Below are 20,779 nucleotides of genomic sequence, written 5' to 3'. Positions count from 1 at the left end.
GCCAGGCTGACTTTCCCAAAGAGAAAACCAACATCACTGAGACCATTAGCGGCTGTGAGTTTTGTAATAATGTGAATTATTGTAAACAGGCTGAGTTGTGTTCCACAGTAGGCTGTGTTGCTACACGGACGTTTTAGAGTGTGACACAAGGAAATGAGTGTGTGGGCCAGAACGTTGTGCTGTATGTTGTTGTGTATCGCAGCAGAGTCAATTGGAGTCACGTGACTTGTTAATAAATCTTACTACCCCATTGGGTAGGAAACAGATATTCTGGAGTCTGTCATAAATGAGACCAGAATATAACATGGTGGCAGCAGTGTAGCGGAGCAAGCTGAGCGGGGAGAGTGAACCTCTCGGAGAAGACTGTCGGTACAGTGAGCAACTAGTGGCTAATCGAGTTAGCACTGCTGCAAAGAATGGAGGGCCTTAAAGCACTGCCGATGCTGGTATTGGACTCCAGTAACCTGTCGAGGACATGGAAGACCTTGAGGGAAGAGTTTATGTTCTATGTGGAGCTGACCGGGGACCCAGATGGCGAACAGAAAAAAGTAAGCCTGTTCAGTTACCTCGTCGGTAGGAGTGGCAGGGAGCTGCTAGACACGCTAATGATCGACATGGCAAGAGATCAGTGGACAGTTAAGGACATTATTAAGGAGTTTGATGATCACTGCAATCCCACAGTTAATGAAACTGGGGAGCGTTATCGGTTCTTCATGAGAAACCAAGGCGGCAGTGAGACAATCGACAGTTATGTGACGGAGTTGAAGCTGCTGACCAAAAACTTGCGATTCTGGAGTATCAAGGGACTCACTGAATTGTGACAGGATTTTATGTGGATTTAACAACCCGAGCTTGAGGGAGAGGATGCTACGTGAGAAAAACACGATGCTGGATGCGTGCATACAGCACCGGAGAGCTGCAGAGCTTTTGCGGGAGCACAGCAAAGTCATTTCAGGAGCTGCAGTGGAAGACATACATGCAGGGTGGGGAGCTGTGTGCCAGAAACAGATCGGCGACACAGTGGACTGAAAGTTTTGGGGCAGAACACATGAAAAGAAGAAAGAAAAATTTCTGGCATACAGACAAAAAATTCAAAAAGTGTGGCAGAGAAACCCACTTTGCAGTTAAATGCAAGGCCCATTCAGAGCAGAAGAGAAGAACAGCGTGACAGTATGTGAGAGTGATGAGTACGAGGACCTCCTCTGTGTTACAGAGGCAGACACACAGAATACAATAAACACAGAGAAAGTGAGAGCCACTAAACTCTTTGCAGGCATGCTGATTGGCAAAGAGATTGTAAATTTTTAGATGGACTGTAATGTAATGGCAATTCACATGCTAAGCCTGCACACACAGTTAAAGGACACACAGACAGTGTTGAGGATGTCCAACAAAAGTAAGATAAAGCTGTTGGAAAAGTGCAAAGTTAAGATACGCAACCCGAGAAATCAGAAACTATTGGTTGGAGTTTCAAGTGGTTGACAAAGAGTGTGAAGTACCACTGCTGGGCAAGATCCAAAACCCTCAAATAAAGCTCTACAACGGAGCCATTTTCCATTGCCTACCATTGAGGACATTTTGCCTGATCTGTCGAAGACTAAAGTGTTCACTGTCTGCAACGTGAAGAGTGGATTCTGGCATGTCAAATTGGAGGAGGAGTCAAGCTCCTTGACGACAATTCAATTCAATTCAATTTTATTTATAGAGCACCAAGTCACAACAACAGTCACCTCGAGGTGCTGTATATTATAAGGTAGACCCTACAATAAGAAATACAGAGAAAAACCCAACAATGACCCCCTGTGAGCAAGCACTTTGGCGAGAGTGGGAAGAAAAAACTCCTTTTAACAGGAAGGAACCTCCAGCAGAACCAGGCTGATAGTGTCCTCTGTGTTCTTTCTTATACTTGAACCCTTGTTTAATCCATGACTACTGCAAAGCATGAGGAAACTTTTCCACATTTGGGTTTATTCCTCTTGGACTGTCGAAAAGTCTGAGGCTGGCAGATATCCATCGATTTTTTATTGCTCCCGAGTTCTAAAAGGAGATCTGCAAGCTCCTGAAAGAGCTGTCTCTCGGAGCAACTCTGGGAAAGCTCTGTAGGCATTTGAACATAGAAGCTTTAATTACTTTAGATGAGCCATAATACCTGTGTAGCCTTTGCCATAAACGCTGAAGACCCGCTTCTAGATTATTATGAACAGCCCTAATTCTCAGAGAAGGCTGGAGAGACTCACCGCCAAGCCACTTTGTGAGTAAATCAAGCTCTTCACTGCATTTTAGATATAAAAATCTTCAGTGGCACTGTGGAACATAGATCTCCATGATATATGAGTCTCAGGCTAATTATCAAACACTGTCAGTCCTGGTATCAGTAGGCCATGACGTGAGAGGAGGGCAGAGAGGTCTGATACCTCCCCTTGTCGCTGTAGTGTGGCCGCTTCAACGTGGTTGGGCCAATGGGGAGCTGGAAATTTGGGCTGCCACACAAGCGGAGAGCTAGCGGGGTACTCATGTGAATATGCAGCCGCTGTTGATATGTCTGGCCTTGCGTTGTCCGTCTTCCGTATTAGTGTCGTTGTAGAAGTGGGTATCTACATACGCGTGCGACCGATGCCCATGGCTATAATGGCAGGAAAGTCTGGCGGGCTTCACAGACTCCACTTAGTCCTGAACCGCATCCTCTAGCACCCTTCCTGCTGAGAGCGCTGCTTTGCTGCCTCCATTCGGGCCTTTTCGGCCTCCTTGTCTATTTGGTTTTTAGCGCATTCTCCTCTGGCTCAAGCAGCTTCACCATTGGCTCGTGCTTGTGCTCCACTTAGGCTCGCTGCTGAGCCACCTGACCGGCATGATCTGCACTCTGCCCTAACTTCCAGTTGGGAAAACCACAAGGTGTCTCCTTGGTTGGACATGTCTGCTGTTGCTGGAGGGGAGTGTCTATGGATCTTGGCAATCTGCTTGATGTGAGGACAATCTTTTTACTCTTCTTCCCTCAGCTGAATGCTTCTATTCGGCTTGTGCACCAAGCTAAACATAACTGGCTTCAGTGACCACTCAGGAGACCAAGAGTAAGGTCCATTTAGTGTACATAAAAAATACATAAATGCTACATTCAATACTGCTACCATATGTAAAAAAAAAAAAAACAATACGAGGTCACAACATAAGAATAAAAAAGCATGGCAAGTAGTGTAGCAAATCCCATATGCCGTATGGCATGTTTTTTCCATGCTAACAGGCAAAACAAAGCATGAACAGCTAACTTACACCAGTAAATGTAACAAACTCCATAAACACAAAAGAAGGTCATCACTTCACTGGACAAGGTACTAATAAGCTGTACAATAAATCATTCCGCCAGATTATGGCATCTCAAGTGAAACAGAAGCAGGAACCATCAGAAGCACGAAACACCGGACCTCCCTGCTGAGTGCTAGGAGCAAAAACTGCCTTAATATGAACTTCTGGGATCTTCTGCTGTTGACCCACTAGATGGCAAGCTTTTGCCAGGAGCATCCCAGGAATAAACACGTTCGTTGACAGATCTATTCAATTACTTACAGCACAAATGACTATGACCCGTCCTATAACTAACTCATAACATATCTCAGAAATCATCCGAGGGACAGAATACATTACAATAACAGTTTTATTTTTGTCAAAAATAGCCAAGGTCCCCAAACTTTAAAATGAAAAACCAAAGGGTTTTTTGTTTGTTTTAAATATTAACAAAAAAGCAAGACAGGACTGTCGAAAGATCTAAGGATGTACAACTACGAACTATTAACTCATAAGGCAAGCCTAATAAAGGTTCTGAGAATTCTGAAAACATTTTTATGAAGACCAACACAACAGTATTGTGATTTTAAATACCTACAGGGTAGTCCAGGGTGTAACCCACTTAAATCCAAGACAGCTGGGATAGGCTCCAGCTCCTTCCCCTACATACTAGACTTAGAGGGAGGGCTCTAGACTAACTATTTGCCACGGTTGCACTGGTGCGCCTAACGTTGTTTTCTTAGGTGCACCAGCGCAAAAGTTTAACATCGTTTAACACCGCAGTTTTACATGTGCACTTTTTGGGAGTGGGGGGAATTGCTGTCCATACAGACAGTATTGATTTGGAGCACCATTCTACAAGAAAGATAAGTTACTGAAAAGTGCTTGTGCTTAAAGTGCTTTGGCACTCTTTGGCAATATTGTAGGCAATGTTAAACCTAATCATCATCTCGGCCTCCTCTGACAGCCTGTTTACTGCTGCCTACCACTGAACAGCAGTGGGGAGAGGGGACACTTGGGCAATGCATTTATCACAGCATAATGTGTTTTCTGGTTACACTGTACTTTTTCAGTGTTTCAATTCGAAAAGTATTAGCACCAGTCACAAATGCAGTATTGCCGGCCAGGGTCTTTCCACATCATGACAGTAAATACAGTGCATCATGTTGTCAGCTTTACTGTATCTTAGCCAGTGAAACTGGTCAAGCCACTCTCTTCCAAATGTATAACCTTTCGACCTTTTGCTTTCAGTGGGCTCTGGCTCGGAGTCAATCATACAGTGGGGCAAAAAAGTATTTAGTCAGCCACTGATTGTGCAAGTTCCCCCACCTAAAATGATGACAGAGGTCAGTAATTTGCACCAGAGGTACACTTCAACTGTGAGAGACAGAATGTGAAAAAAAAATCCATGAATCCACATGGTAGGATTTGTAAAGAATTTATTCGTAAATCAGGGTGGAAAATAAGTATTTGGTCACCTCAAACAAGGAAAATCTCTGGCTCTCACAGACCTGTAACGTCTTCTGTAAGAAGCTTTTCTGTCCCCCACTCGTTACCTGTATGAATGGCACCTGTTTGAACTCATCATCTGTATAAAAGACACCTGTCCACAGCCTCAAACAGTCAGACTCCAAACTCCGCCATGGCCAAGACCAAAGAGCTTTCGAAGGACACCAGGAAAAGTATTGTAGACCTGCACCAGACTGGGAAGAGTGAATCTACAATAGGCAAGCAGCTTGGTGTGAAAAAATCAACTGTGGGAGCAATCATCAGAAAATGGAAGACATACAAGACCACTGATAATCTCCCTCGATCTGGGGCTCCACGCAAGATCTCATCCCGTGGGGTCAAAATGATCATGAGAACGGTGAGCAAAGATCCCAGAACCACACGGGGGGACCTGGTGAATGACCTGCAGAGAGCTGGGACCAAAGTAACAAAGGTCACCATCAGTAACACACTACAACGGCAGGGAATCAAATCCCGCAGTGCCAGACGTGTTCCGCTGCTGAAGCCAGTGCATGTCCAGGCCCGTCTGAAGTTTGCCAGAGAGCACATGGATGATACAGCAGAGGATTGGGAGAATGTCATGTGGTCAGATGAAACCAAAGTAGAACTTTTTGGTATAAACTCAACTCGTCGTGTTTGGAGGAAGAAGAATACTGAGTTGCATCCCAAGAACACCATACCTACTGTGAAGCATGGGGGTGGAAACATCATGCTATGGGGCTGTTTTTCTGCCAAGGGGACAGGACGACTGATCCGTGTTAAGGACAGAATGAATGGGGCCATGTATGGTGAGATTTTGAGCCAAAACCTCCTTCCATCAGTGAGAACTTTGAAGATGAAACGAGGCTGGGTCTCCCAACATGACAATGATCCAAAACACACCGCCCGGGCAACAAAGGAGTGGCTCCGTAAGAAGCATTTGAAAGTCCTGGAGTGGCCTAGCCAGTCTCCAGACCTCAACCCCATAGAAAATCTGTGGCGGGAGTTGAAAGTCCGTGTTGCTCGGCGACAGCCCCAAAACATCACTGCTCTCGAGAAGATCTGCATGGAGGAATGGGCCAAAATACCAGCTACTGTGTGTGCAAACCTGGTAAAGACCTATAGTAAACGTTTGACCTCTGTTATTGCCAACAAAGGTTATGTTACAAAGTATTGAGTTGTATTTTTGTTATTGACCAAATACTTATTTTCCACCCTGATTTACGAATAAATTCTTTACAAATCCTACCATGTGGATTCATGGATTTTTTTTTCACATTCTGTCTCTCACAGTTGAAGTGTACCTCTGGTGCAAATTACTGACCTCTGTCATCATTTTAGGTGGGGGAACTTGCACAATCGGTGGCTGACTAAATATTTTTTTGCCCCACTGTATGTGGCTCATTATGTGATGCGGTCTCCGAACCAGTGGTAGACATAACCTGAGAGGTCAATGGCTCAGTGTCAGTGCACTGGCTACGAATTTGCAGATGGAAAATGTCACAGAGGAGCTGACAGCTTATCACTGCATAATACACCAGGAGTCGTTATGTGACATGTAATGACCATCATAACGCGCGCAGTTAACTTCATCAGAAGTTTAAATCACCGCCAGTTCAGGGCATTTCTGGGAGCGTTAGATACAGAGCATGGTGACTTGCCCTATCACACAGATGTGCGATGGCTAAGCCAGGGAAAGGTGCTGCAAAGATGTTTCGAGCTTCGTGAGGAGATCTGTCTGTTCATGGAAAGCAAAAGGAAAGACACAACAGAGCTTTGAGATGAAACATTTACGTGTGAAATGGCGTTTCTGTGCGACATCACAAGCCATCTGAACGTGATGAACCTGCAACTGCAGGGACGGGGGCGTGTCATCTCTGATATGTGCAGTACGGTGACGGCGTTTCAAACCAAGCTGAGTCTGTGGGAGACGCAGAAAGAAACCTTGAGCCACTTCCCCAGCTGCCAGACCACGAAAGAGAAGCGCTCTACCGCTCAACATACTTGCCGCCGAGTTCCGACGCCGATCTGCTGACTTTGAAGCTCAAAGAAGCAGGTTTGAACTACTTGCCAATCCTTTTGGAGTTGATGTGGAAAGCGCACCACCGAACCTCCAGATGGAGTCGATTGAGCTCCAGTGCAATGACACACTGAGGGGAAAATATGAGAGAGCGGGTGCCGCCGAGTTTGCACGTTTCATCCCCGACACAATGCCGCAGCTGCGCATCCAAGCTGCTCAGACGCTCTCCATGTTTGGCAGCACATACCTGTGTGAACAGTTGTTCTCTTTGATGAAGCTAAAAACATCACACCGGAGCCGTCTTACTGATAAACACCTTGACTCAATCCTGAGGACTTCCTCAGCTCAGAGCCCGACCCCGAACATTGATGAACTTTTGTCTGTGTTTTGTCTGTGTGAAATGAAAAAGCTCAAGGTCATTTCCTGAACGGCTGTTTTACTTTTCACACTACAGTGTTTAGACTCCACACAGCCATTTGTCTTTAAGAACACTGTGGTGTTACTGCTGCTTCAGTAACAACAACATTCAGTTCTTCAAAGATATGCTGTGGAGTGTCTGAGAAGCACAATGTACTGGTTTCCACATTACACACAATGTAAATAATACAGTAACTGTTAATAAGACAACACATTTAAAATCCTGCAGACTGTATTCTTTATTGTATAATGCAAATGAGCACAACAATGTACAGAACCTCCTTCCATTTTTATATATCAATTTTTTCAACTATATAATCCGAAAGTTCAATTTCATTCTGTTTTATCCACCAGCTAGAGTCCTGGAGTAATATAAACTATTCAGCTATAGTGGCACACTTAGGTATAAACAAAATAAAATATATAAGGAGACCCCCCCACACACGCACACACACACATACACTGGTTGTGTGAAAATCATCAGCCAACCCTACTGGTTATAACCGTTTATAGGAATGGCTTCATGACAAGCAAATAATTTTCAGTTCAGTTATCTACTAAAAGCATACAATGGGTTGAAAGTGAACACCGAAGAGAAATAAAACATGGTGCAGGTACATGTCATCAATTATGCCAACTGATCAACAACTATGAAGTATTCTCAACTCTAATAAAGCATGGGATAGGTGACATTATCAGCTTAATTTCCACAGCCAGTGTGTACATCAGGATGTCAGAGGTCAAAGGTCCAGCAGTCCAGCGCCTCCAACCTTTTTTAACCTCATCCACCAGATGAGGGTCCTCTCCTGCCAGGTCTCCAGGAACAAGAACCTCCTCCCTGTCCAGTGAGGGGATTGTAATCTGTAAAACATGCAAAGAAGAAAGGAAGCAGACAAAAGAAACATTTAACACATTAAAACAAAATTAAGCTTTTTGTTCTAAAACGCAGAGAGTTGAGGTTTTTTGAGTTTTTGCTTTGTAATAAACTTCAAATCAGTGTTTCAGCTGATCTGTTCTTAAAGCCAATATTCCAGTAGGGAAAAACTATTTGATCATTTGTTCACTTTCAAACTTCTTTTCAAGTGTGCTCACCTCCAAAGGAAAAAAAAAGAGTCTAATTTTTGATGGTAATTCCATTCATTTAATTTCTTAATGATATAGAGAGAATATCAACGAGAAATGTCTCGATGCAGTTAACTACGATGACCTGGATGACTGAGAACCTTCACAGACTTGATGCAGTTAAGGAAATTCCAAGTTGACTCGGTTCCTCTGGATATAACGTTATCACTGGGAGAAACGTTTCGTCATCATCCAACTGCCTTCTTCAGTCTCAGCTGACTGCAGGTTCCCCCGCTCAAACTCAATGTGTATATTGTCATCATTGAAAAAGTTTCCACAACGTCACATGATACAGTCAGACTGAGCGGACGGTCTTTCCTCAGCTCCCACTGGTACATGTTCATGTTTAATGATTCCTACTTTCTGTACAACCTCGAAAAAGACGCCTCCCACAAGAGCTGCAAAATCTGTATCCAACAAATCTCCTGAAAAGTCAGAAGTGAATGAGGGCTAAGGAGGTCTATCTGATCATTCATTAGTAAGCATAACTATTTACCTGCCTGATTTTGACCCTTATTCACACCAGCGGAGGATGACTCCACATTTAACAAACAGTCCTGTATTTATTGAGTACATCACTAAACAGTGGAATGTTTTTATATAAGTCCATCGACAAGAAGCTTGGTGACAACTGTGATTATTCAGAAACAGAAGAAACATCAATAACCCAAGGTCTGGAGCTACATGCACCCTTGCTCATGGTGTGAGGACGATCATGAAAAAGGAGGTGGATCAGCCCTGAACTGCACAAGAGGAGCTTGTTAATGATCTAAAAGCAGTTGGGACTGAAGTCACCAAGAACACCACTGGTAACACATTATGCCATATTAGACTTATCTTGCAGCACCCACAAGATCCCCCTGTGGTGTCGCATATACGCATATATTTTTAAGACTATGAGTTCTTTTCTAAATGTACCACAGTCGACCACCCTGAAAGCCTTTGCTGACGTATGTAATCAATTCCTTTCTTTGTAAACAAGGTTGAGTCTATCAGGTCAGGAATAGTATTTTCTACACAATCATTTCTTGGGATTGAAGTGTTTTGAGAAACTGGTCCGACGCCACATGATGTCCTGGCTGCCACCCAACACTCTACCCACTCCAGATCGCATACAGCAAACAGATCAACTGAAGGCACCACTGTTACTACGATCCACACCACAATCTCCCAGCTAGAACAACAAAGGGCGTTACACCAGGCTGCACTTTGTTTTTGTTTTTTTTTAAGTATGTTTATTGAGATTTTTTGATATAAGGGAAAAAAAAGACAAAAAAGCAACAGACAACACAGCAGCAAGGGCAAAAACACACAAATAAGGCAAAAGATTACACTGCAACGACAAAAATACTACTTCAACACTGGCAATAAACAGAAATAAAACGCTAAGGTGGTAGGCTGAGTTATTGGTGATCGATCAAACAGGACTTTGTTTTAATACATGGTCTAAAAATGGCTGCCACACATCAAAGAAATTACTACTAATCCTCTCCATGTGCAGTAGAGCAGTCAGTTCTGTCAGCCACATTTTGAACTGAGGTACAATATACGACTTCCACAGAGTCAAGATAGTTTTCTTAGCAATTACCATTCTGAACAAAACTGTAGTTTGTGCAGCAGAGCTGAGGTGTAAAAGGGAAGAGGAAGATCCAAACAATGCAGTTATTGGGTCCGGCTCTAATGTGCGATTATAGATACCAGAAAAACATTTAAAAATGTCCAACCAATAGTTATGCAATTTGGGACAAGTCCAAAATAAACGAGTGAGAGAGCCTTCTCCAAGTTTACAACGATCACATATCGGACTGATAGAAGGAAAAATCCTGTGGAGTTTAGTTTTTGAATAATGACGTCTGTGAAGCACTTTGAATTGAATCAACCGATGCCTGCATTTATAGAGCAACAATGGATCCTACACAGACTCCTCTCCCACACCTCATCTCCTATTTGCAAACCAAGCTCCTCCTCCCATGCCATCTTCAAAAAGTCAGATTTAAAATTTAAATACTCAGAAAAAGCTTTCACAAAACCAGAAACCAACTTTTTAGAATCCGGGGAGCTCAGAAGGAGAGCAAAAATTGACCCCTCTCCCAGAAGAGATGGAAAATTTAGGATACTCTGATGAACATAGTTTCTTATCTGTAAATAATGAAAAAAATGTGACGCAGGGAGAGAGAACTTGTTCTGCAACTGAGTAAATGATGCAAACTGCCTGTCAATATATAAATCTTTGAGAGTAATAATACCTTTCTGTGTCCAGACCTCAAATAAGGCGTCTAAACATGAGGGTGGAAATGCATGATTACAATATGCTGGAGTATGGATCGAAGTGTCCGGTAGAGCACAACCTTTTTTGATCTGACGGAAGATTTTAACGCAGTTCGAAACTATAAAATTATTGACCTTGGTTCGCGGATTAGAGGACGAAAAAAGAAGAGCAGGGAGGGAACGATTCTCCACCCCACCACTCTCTGTGACCACCCGGGGTGGGGTCTCGGCAGACATGACCTTTCTGTACCCTTCCTGCCAGTGAGCAGGAGTTCTGGCGTTTGCAGCCCAATAATAAAACTGAAACAGTGGCAGAGCAAATCCACCCGTAAGTTTAGACTTACATAGATGAACTTTTGGTATCCTGTGAGCTTTAAAGCTCCAAACACATGGTAATACTACTGAGTCGACCACTTTAAAAAGTTGCTTATTCAAAAAGATAGGTGAGTTTAAAAATAAATATAGAAATTTAGGAAGGGAAACCATTTTGATTACATTAATGCGACCTACCATGGGAATAGGGAGAGCCCTCCATTTCTCAATGTCCTTTTTCAATTTTTCAACTTGTTCAAGATAATTCAACTTAAAGATCAATTTAGGATCCTTAGGCAAAATAACACCAAGTATTTCAATCTGTCTGTAATTTTAAAAGGCAAAATTTTCAAAAGATCAACATCCAAGTTAAAGCCACAAACTCACTCTTCTGCCAATTAATTGTATAACCTGAGATTTCCCCAAACGACCTCACCACATCTAAGAGTACAGGAACAGATCGCTCAGGGTTTGACAAGAACAAAACAACATCATCTGCATATGAAGAACAAGCTGCTCTTTGTTAACTTTAGTTCTACGTTAACTGATACAGACGGACAGTAAAACTGCTGCATATTGGACTTCCTTTTATCAGAAACTTCTCTTGGCCTGTGTACAGAGAGTTAGAGTGGGACCTCAGCTTTCATCAGCCTTTACACCGGCTCTCCACAAGGCTGTTTACTAAGTCCCCTCCTGAACACTCCGTACACACATGACTCTGTCAGTACCCAACCAAGACAATGCAGTCATTAAGTTCACAGATGACACCACCGCTGTGGGGCTCATCTCTGAGGGAGACGAAACAGCGTACAGAGCTGAGGCTCAGATGCTATTGGATTGGTGCGCAGACAACAACCTGGTATTGGACTTCAGAAGGACGAAGTCAGTGCTACAGCCCATCAGCATCAACAGGAAGTGTTTGGAAAGCGTGTCCAGTTTCAAGTTCCTGGGTGTGCACATAGACACCGACCTCCAATTGAGCTCAAATACCTGAGAGGTTTTAAAGAAGGCCCAACAGCGTCTCCAATTTCTGAGAATCCTCCAAAAATGGACCTGAAGAGGGAGCTGCTCATCGTCTTCTACTGTTGTGCCATTGAAAGTGTGCTGACATACTGTACTGTATCTCCAGCTGCACCATGGCACACAAAAAGGCACTTGAGATGGTCATTAATATGGCCCAAAAAAATCACTGGACAGCCTCTGCCCTCCCTAAAGGACCTATGCAGCGCTTGCTGCGCTTGCAACATCCTACAGGACTGCACACACCCAGGACACCGGGTGTTTAAGTTGCTGCTGTCTGGATTCAGGCTGCTGAGGTCACAGACAAACAGACTCAAGGACAGCCTTTACAACAAGGCAATAGCCCTAACCAATGCTAACAGCTGACCTGATTAGCTACCTCCCTGGGCTTTTCTGGTAGGAAATAATGTGCAATAAACATTCATTCTTTAATATATTAGGCCATACCTATTTGCACTTTTTATCCAATCTAAAGTTTACTGTGCTCTGTTTTGTTGACGTGGGACAATTGTCCCATTTCGTTATACTACTGTACTAAGCATGAATGTGCAATGATAATAAAGAGTTATCTTATCTTATTGTGCAATCAAAGCTTCATTATGATCACACCCCCTTAACCTGAATGTAGGGAATAACCAAGCAAACATTTATGGGAAAGAATCGTCTGAATCCTGACGATGAATAAATAAACACTTTAATAACACAACTTGTTAAATGTATTACGTAGAAGAATAGAATAGAATAGAATAGAATAGAATAGAATAGAATAATCCTAAAAAACAAGGGGAAATTTGGTACATCTTAACAGTAGTTTTACTAATAATGTGTGGATTACATACATGGATTTAAATTCAGTGAAGTGCCTGCTGTAAACCACTTGAATTTTTTTTAACCCTTCTGCACCCCTCTGATAAATAGCTGCAGTAGGAGACCGTTAAGAGAGCGCAGAGTGTCATTACCATCACAGCAGATTCTTTTGTCACACATCTGGTGATCGTTCGAACAGCTCTCCAACACCCATAGAAGGCCACCGACTCCACATGTAGACCATATTCCATGAATCATTGACAGGAAGTATTTACAGAACACTGTTATAAAACCAGTCCTTTTCTTTGTATTCTCCCGAACTTCCCGACGTTCAAATTAGAGATGGCACAATACCACTTTTTTATGTCCGATGCCGATATCCTAAATTTGGATATCTGCCGATACCGATATGAATCCGATATAGTGTAATTTTTAATATCTTGCTGCATTGTGTATAAGTTCATAGTCAAGTTTTAAAAAACAAACAAACACTAAAGCTATTCTGCTATACCTGTATTCAAAAAATACACTGCACCCAAAATGTTTCATAGTTAGCAACACTCATCAAGCTAATAAACTTAAACCTGCACCATCCTCCCTATTCTGGTGTTTTAAAGAGTAGTTAGCAGGAATATTAAACAACCTAACTAATAGGGTTGCAAACTCCCAGCAAAAAAAAATAAAAAATAAAAATAGGGAACCACCCCTCACCTCATGATGCTTAATCGATGTAATCAACTTTACTTTAATGCATGTGTAAAAAAAAAAAATGCACAGAAATAAATTATTTTTCTACAATAATTAAATAGATATAACATCTTTCTTCTACAGAACTGCAGACTGCACTGATTATATCTTCCCAAAAGTACTATGGCTTACTAGAGTGTATTAGACTTAACAGTTACTATATACAGTAATGGACTTCTATATATTTTACATCAGGTAAAAACTTTGGGTGTAAGATTCAGATAATTATTTATTAAAAGCTCGACATTTTAAATGAGAATAAGAAAGAAAAGTATGTCTTTGTGCCCCCTTTTCCCTGTTCATGCCCTATCGGCCCCCCTAGCTAAACTTTGCTAGATCCGCCCCTGCACAGTTATGTCAGCTGTAGAAAAAGATCCTGGTGTAGAAAGTAATATTAAATACTTTCTAACAACAGCTTATCAAGCTTAAACGTGCTGCTGTTGTTCAGCCGCTGGTTTCCTCTTTCTGGTGCAAAGTGGGCCAAAAACAAAGAAGAGAAAAGCCGATCAGCTGATCACTGATCAGTTTCATGATTGAAGTAGCAGCAAGAAGAGGCAGTCGCTCCATATACCGGTTGTTAAGCTTAACGTGGGAATGCTTTACAAACATTCAGAGATGAACTTACACACTTGCTTTACTTCTCTCTGGGAAACCTTTCTCGGAGATGAAATGCCGGGTTGGTAGCGAGGCTACAAATGCTAAACCAGACCGCCAACAGGTCTTGCACGCCACAGCCGCTCTATCACGTGAGCACACTGCTCTGACGTGCAAAGGTTATCAGCTGAGTTACGCCGTGTTGCAAGTTTTGTGAGGTGCTTTTGTGATATTTAATGGATCGATTACATTTTTTATTTTTCTCCGATATCCGATCCAGTAATTTAGGTCAGTATCGGACCGATACCGATACGTAATATCGGATCGGTCCATCTCTAGTTCAAATGAGGGATTTTTGTTTTTCTTATTTTAGTGCCTGTTGTTCAGCTGCCGTGCTTCATTTGCATATGGGGGGGTTGTAACTGTGTTGCCTCCTCAGCACATATGTCAGTCATATAAACAAACCCTACCTCATCTACTACGTACCTGCATTGCGAAAAGGCCTCTTGTCCTTCTTTGGTTTCAGCATCGTCTGGGATGAGCTGGTCTCCTCAGTAGTCTGCAGTGACACATATTAGAATAAAATCTTTATTGTCACTGTTACAAGAACAATAAAAGGCAGTTTGGCATCTCTCCATGTGTGTGAGGAACACAATAGCGTAAGTATTAACTAGGGGTGCACCGATACACAAAATTCACGGTTCGGTTCGATACTTTGGTGTCACGGTTTGATATTTTTTCGATACAAAAAAAATGTTCATGCCTTTTTAATTTGTTATTTATTAAAATTATAAATATATATTTTAACTCAAAAGTACAGTTTTTAAATTTAATGTTGCTGAAACAACAAAGTAATAAAAAAATAAATCTGATGGAGAAATCCCTCATCTTTGGAAAAGAGTCCATTACAGAGAAATGGCTCTTTCCAAAATAAAAGCTATACTATACGCTTCTTCTGGGCTATATTCTCAGCAGCATATTAAACATATCAAGGCAAGGCAAGTTTATTTGTATAGCACAATTCAACAACAAGGTGATTCAAAGTATATCAGGTTTTCACATGAAAACCAAAATAGTTCCAAACGCCAGATCTGAATGAGGGTGGGGGAGGTTCAATTTCGGCTAGCGTTGAGGCAGTTGCCATGTTGCAAGGAGCTTAACTTCTGTTCCTGTCACTACCCGATCCGGACCGTAACGATAGTTACGGGTCAGAGTATCTGTTGAGATGTTAAGAATAACAAGCATCTCTTAAAAGGTTTCCAATAATGAAACATTGTAATACAATGTAGACAAAAACGATAAATAAAAAGATAGTGACAGATCAGGACTCCTCGATCCTTACTGCGCATGTGCAAAGTCGGACCGTACAAATCGGGTCTACCCGATCTGTACCGCGCATGTGCAGGGTTTTCTTCTTCTTCTGTTCGTTTAATGGCAGTTTACTCCCCAGTGTACGAGGATACTGCCACCTGCTGACCGAGCGGTCTAACCCTATTGTAAACTGAATTATCATCATTACAAACATGTGTTAAATTTGATTTAGTGATAGTCGAGTGTGTTTATGCTCGTCTGTGTGGAGAGGATTGTTGGAATAGTGATGATGATGTCTGCTGTCACTGTCAGTTGTCAGTAAACACTTCATCTGGCTGCTGAATTGTCACGTGACATGTTACAAAGTCTGTATTATTAACTCTGTAATTAGACGCCATTCTTCTTATTTTACGGCGCTGTTGCTCAATCGGGGGACGCTCTCTGTTGAGGAGAAAAGCATGAATTTGTTTGTATACCGATTATCCATTGTTTAAATGTCCCGGGCAGTCGAAAAGGAGGCAGAGCTGTTGAGAAATGCTAGGAGCTAACTGGGCGCTAACCGTATCATTCAAATATATTGAATGTCGCAATGTTGGCAAAGAGAGGAAGTGACGTAAGATTTGCGCATGCGGGGTACCGATCGGGTTTCCGGTACGGATCGGGTAGTGACAGTCCCGCTAGCTTGCGCTGCGCTCAGTGGATCTGCGCTCGACAGTGCAGCCTTGGCGAAGTAGTCGAGCGCAGATCCACTGAGCGCTCAACACAGACAGCATCGTCAGAAGAAAAGTTGATAAAATAAATTTAAAATGTTGTATTGTTCGATACATATGCGTACCGAACCAAAAGCTCTGTATCGAACGGTTCAATATCGATACGAGTGTCGTTGCACCCCTAGTATTTACACAATAACAGACACATTTACATTTACACTAGAACGATATGTACAAGTTATACATACACCTGCACCTGCAGTTGTGCATGTAGCTAAACAGGAAAAACCTTCTAAAATCATGAGTTCGAGGAAACTGTAAGTGTAGCTTACATAACGAGGTGAAATACTAGGGAATCGATCTGGAACAAGAAGTAGAAGCCAGAGATGACACCTGGCTATACCCCTTCAACAAACTAATTACATTGTGATGTATGGCTGCGTGGAAACTGCGGGAAATCAGATCGCTTCTTTATTTCAATGTGAGGCCACGTCAACAGCTACATGAGTAAATATACTTTAACTTCACAAGCTTTACTGAAATTGTCTAAATAACTTGTTAAATGAACGAGTATCATAACAGCCGTACTTGAGGACACACCCTTTCACAGAGCAGCACAAATACAAATGTTTCAGATGAAAAATTACCTGAGAGAGTTTTGGAGCTCCTTTATAACTCTTTCCCTGCTGCATACTCTCCCACATCTCTATTTTCTGCCTCCTCTTCTCCTCTTCTTGCTGTCCACAAATTAAATAAAAACAGTGTGTTGACATCTGATATTGACAGAAAATCATCCTTCTTTGATTTTCTTTTTTACAAACTCTACCAATTTCTGTTTCTCTCTAAAGATGGACGCTTTGGCATCAAGCTCTTCTTGCATCTTCATCCTGGCTGCTGCCATAGCCTCTTCTCTCCTTTCCACCAGTGTTGGATCTTTATGTAACAAACAGAAATCGAAAGTTAAATCAGGACGATGCAATAACATATCTAATAACATATCTTCAAGAGAAATACAGGTTACCAAGGGCAGATTTTTCTATATACCTACAGATCAGACACTTCGTAAAGACAGATGTAGTAACCGAAAAATCAGACTTGTGTCTAAGGACTTCCAAGTCAAATAATATTGCGTGACGTTCTAGCTATAGTACATATAGTACATATAGTACATTACAAGGACAGAGACAAACAAACATGGAAAGAGAACTGAGAACAGAAAAATTCAGAAATATGTGGAAAAGGTTTTTAAACGTCATGTGTCCCAAATTTGTTTTCAAAGACTTACAAAATGCATATAACACCAGATCCCCTTTAATTACATAGAGAACACAGCATCAACTCCTTCCCTACAGCCACCTGTGTGCAAACAAAATGTGCACCTCATCCCCCCTTCTTCTCCCACATGTTTGCACTGAGTTGGAGATGCTCTGGATCTCATTGTACATCTGTATAGTGACAACAAGTGCATTCTATTCTATTCCTCTCTAAGAAAAAGCTGTTGTAACCCTTGAAGCCTGGATAACAACAGTGACCGATACCCACAACCTAAACGGGATTCGATACATCAAAAAGAGAACGGACTGGAGAACTTTGAATGGGCCTGTGATCCATTACTGTTGTAAATGATTTAACTGATTAAGGACAAGACATTCTAACACACCTGAGCCAGTGTGACAATGCAATTGCCCCCTAACCTAATTAATGGTTGTGCAACTCTTGCCAGCAAGAACCCCAGTGGATCGTTTTCAGTAACAGCAATGCATATTTGACATGGCCTGGGGGGGATTTTTTTCTTTTTTCTTTTAAATTAGCTACACTGTAGAGTTTGAGGATGAATAGTCTGTTTAAGGTCATGTTGAAACATTTTAATCTGACTTTGATCAGGCCACTTCAAAAACACATTTGTTTCCTAAATTAATCATTTAGAGGTGGTCTTGTGAGCGCGTTTCAGGTCATTGCCAATAACCCAAGTGTGCTCAAGGGTACAAACTAATTGCTGGATGTTTTTCTGCAGGATTTTCTGGTACAGAATAGAATCCACAGTTTAATCAGCTATGATGTTCAGGTTCGTCTGTTCCACTCTGCATGTCAAATATCCTTGAGCAAGATCCAACGTCAAGTTGCTCTCAGGCAGGCTGCATAAAGCACTTTGAGTGCTCAGTTAGAGTAGAAAGCACTATATAAGAACCAGTCCACATCATGTCATCAGCACAGGAAGTCACTGCAGGGTTCTACTGAACGATAGGCATTACCGCCACATACACGCTCTTATAGGAAGAGAAGAAGTCAAAATAGGAAGCGAAGTCTTTGAGGAGTGCTTTTTGCAAAGAGTTTTCCACAAAGCCTCGTGGTTTAAAAAGTCTTTCTACATCTCTAAATGTATACATTTGTATATCCCCAAGTTTCTGTAGTGGAATTTAATTAAAATGGCAGTAAAACCATTACAGTCAGGGAAAAAATATTTGAAGCCTAATTCATTTTGTAAGTTTGCCCACTAACAAAGGATCTGCCTATAATTTCACTGGTAAGGTTATTTAGACAGAGAGATTCAGGACAATCACAAAAAACTCGGAAAAAATTCGCGCTCAATGGATGTGGCGCAACACACCGGGTTACAAAAATCACTGAAGCGCCACACAGTGTGACGTCAAACTCAGAGCACGAACCAGTTAAAGGTGGTCAGCACCATACCTCCCTTGTGGGAAGAAAACAAATTTCCACCGCTTGGATCCGAGATCTCGTTCTTTTGATGACGACCCAGAGTTTGTGACCATACATGAGGACAAGAATGTAGATCAACCAGTAAATTATCCAGCTGGAGGTAACAACTTGTTCCTTTCATCACTTTATCTGGCTGAAGACTCAAACGTAGAGGTGCTACGTCACACTCAGCTGTTAATTGCCACAGAGCGTCCTACACCCACGAGGAACAAGCCTGACTTGTTGCTGAAAACGTTGAACAAGCTCTCACTGTCCTGCTGCAGCATAACATTGGATACGAGAAGCTGCACTTCGTGCTGATATAATTCTTATCTTTGTAATACTGTGGTTGCTGCACGAATATAAAGTGAGTTGTGCTGACCTTGTGAGGCTTGTGGCGTTGGGCTGCGCTGGCTTGATCTCCTCTTGTTCAAGTGCAGAATGAGCAGGTAGAACATCACAGCTCCAAACACCAGGTACCAGCCATAATGGGCCACGAACTCCTCAACTATGTCACGGGGTGAAACGGGACAAGTTATTTAGAGTTTTATTGTGCATGTTTTGCAATGTTTTATCTGTTTTAATATTTTAATATTGTATATTGGGTTGTTTGTATGAGCTTTATTGCATGTTTTTATCTTATTTAAATTGAACACCTGTCCTGGAAAGACTCCGCCCCTACCTGATAATAAACTGATCACACCTGCGAGAGATCCCAGAGAGGCCAATAAGAGGGCCTGGCAGACCAAAGGAAGCAGTTCGACCGAGAGGCTAGAATGACGGCCAGGAGTAAGTGGTGCCAGGCGGCGGCGGCGCCTGCAAGCCGAAGGGGCTGGTGGAGCTGGGCGTTAAGAGGACGGACAGCACCAGCGCAGAGAGTGACAGTACCAGCGGGGAGAGCGGAGACAGCACCAGCGGAAGGCACGGGACGGCTGTGTGGCTTTGCAGTTTTTAAGAAGCGGCGGGCGGAGTTGAGAGCTCTGCCCACCCGGGGTAAGTCTTTGACTTATCCCCTTTTATTGAATAAAAACTGCCGGAAGAATAGTGACTGCCGCTCCTCCCTGTCTCTAGCATATCAAGACGCGAATGCGGAAAGGAAGGAGAGGACTCCGCTGGGTTTCCCTTTTACTTCGCTGGATTTCTTAACTCCCTGGGACTTTTATGCTGTGGTGGATCCCACTGGACTTTTAATGTTGTGTTTTATTGATTTTTATTGTGTTATCCCTTGGCCAAGGTTGTTTTAATTTATCTTACATTTTTAACTATTTAAATATAATAAATTATATTTTTAATCTTACAGTTTAAATTGTGTGTTTCCCTTGGCGGCTCCACTGCTCTGCCCGTTTTTAGGAAGGTCTCCTTCCTTTAAAAAACGATACTGTGGAAATAAAATCAGCCTTTCCGCTCCGTTACAACTACAGCAATTCAGTTACAACAGAAATAAACAATAATCTAAGTAGCTGTGACATTTTAACAACGAAACGATGGAAACAACATTTTTTCAATAAATACAATCTTAAAAGAATAAAATACTAAATGTTTGCGGGTTTATGTACAGCTCAACATGTCGCCTTCATCCCACCTTAACATGAGCTACAGACAGATACGTCTTACGAACGTTAGTAACTGTATTCCTATATTCTTTATCATTTAAGCTGGTTAATTAAACGTACACGCTTACCAGTCAGGCTCAGGGAACTCAAGTCTTGGTTTTTTAAGGGTGGCTTCTTCACATGGAAAGTGGAATCATCGTCTTCGATCGTTACATCATCCATTCCACACTCAGACGAGCTGACCGTCTCAGACAGCGTCGCGTACAGGCTTCTGTTAGCTCGTAACTGCTTTCTTTTCCAAAGAGCTTCTTTAAAACAAAATGTAGATGGTTATTTACGATGACGTGTTGGCGGAAGCCAGATGAATCATTCGAGCACGCGACCGTGTCGCGCAAAAGAGGTCACTTCCTCTTCATACCTTTCATAATAAA

General features: G+C 42.2%; 1 protein-coding gene and 1 long non-coding RNA gene across 2 annotated transcripts; one reads left to right on the top strand and one right to left on the bottom strand.

Moving 5' to 3' along the window:
• Positions 1-7,418: 7,418 nt before the first annotated feature.
• selenos (selenoprotein S) lies at positions 7,419-20,747 on the bottom strand. The gene is made up of 6 exons (XM_082540979.1): positions 20,477-20,747; positions 19,178-19,303; positions 16,922-17,028; positions 16,743-16,832; positions 14,561-14,633; positions 7,419-8,065 (listed from the first exon to the last, which is right to left on the bottom strand). Exons 1-6 carry the CDS (start codon positions 20,568-20,570, stop codon positions 7,986-7,988), a joined length of 570 nt encoding a protein of 189 aa, XP_082397105.1. The 5' UTR covers positions 20,571-20,747; the 3' UTR covers positions 7,419-7,985.
• On the top strand, positions 19,312-20,092 carry LOC309711024. The gene is made up of 2 exons (XR_014277869.1): positions 19,312-19,788; positions 19,867-20,092. It is a non-coding gene; the product is annotated as an uncharacterized lncRNA (long non-coding RNA).
• Positions 20,748-20,779: the final 32 nt, after the last annotated feature.

This window comes from Aulonocara stuartgranti (assembly GCF_965226115.1).
Source record: "Aulonocara stuartgranti genome assembly, chromosome: 1".
Taxonomy (NCBI): Eukaryota; Metazoa; Chordata; class Actinopteri; order Cichliformes; family Cichlidae; genus Aulonocara; species Aulonocara stuartgranti.
Note: the sequence above shows the minus strand (reverse complement) of the source record. Positions and strands in the feature narration are given on the sequence as shown.

Coding starts and splice junctions, on each gene's coding strand:
- selenos (XM_082540979.1), bottom strand. CDS start 20,570: ATGGATGATGTAACGATCGAAGACGATGATTCCACTTTCCATGTGAAG. Junction 14,634..16,742: donor GAGCTCCAAAACTCTCTCAG/GTAATTTTTCAT, acceptor GTGTCACTGCAG/ACTACTGAGGAGACCAGCTC. Junction 8,066..14,560: donor GAGGCCTTTTCGCAATGCAG/GTACGTAGTAGA, acceptor CATGTTTTACAG/ATTACAATCCCCTCACTGGA.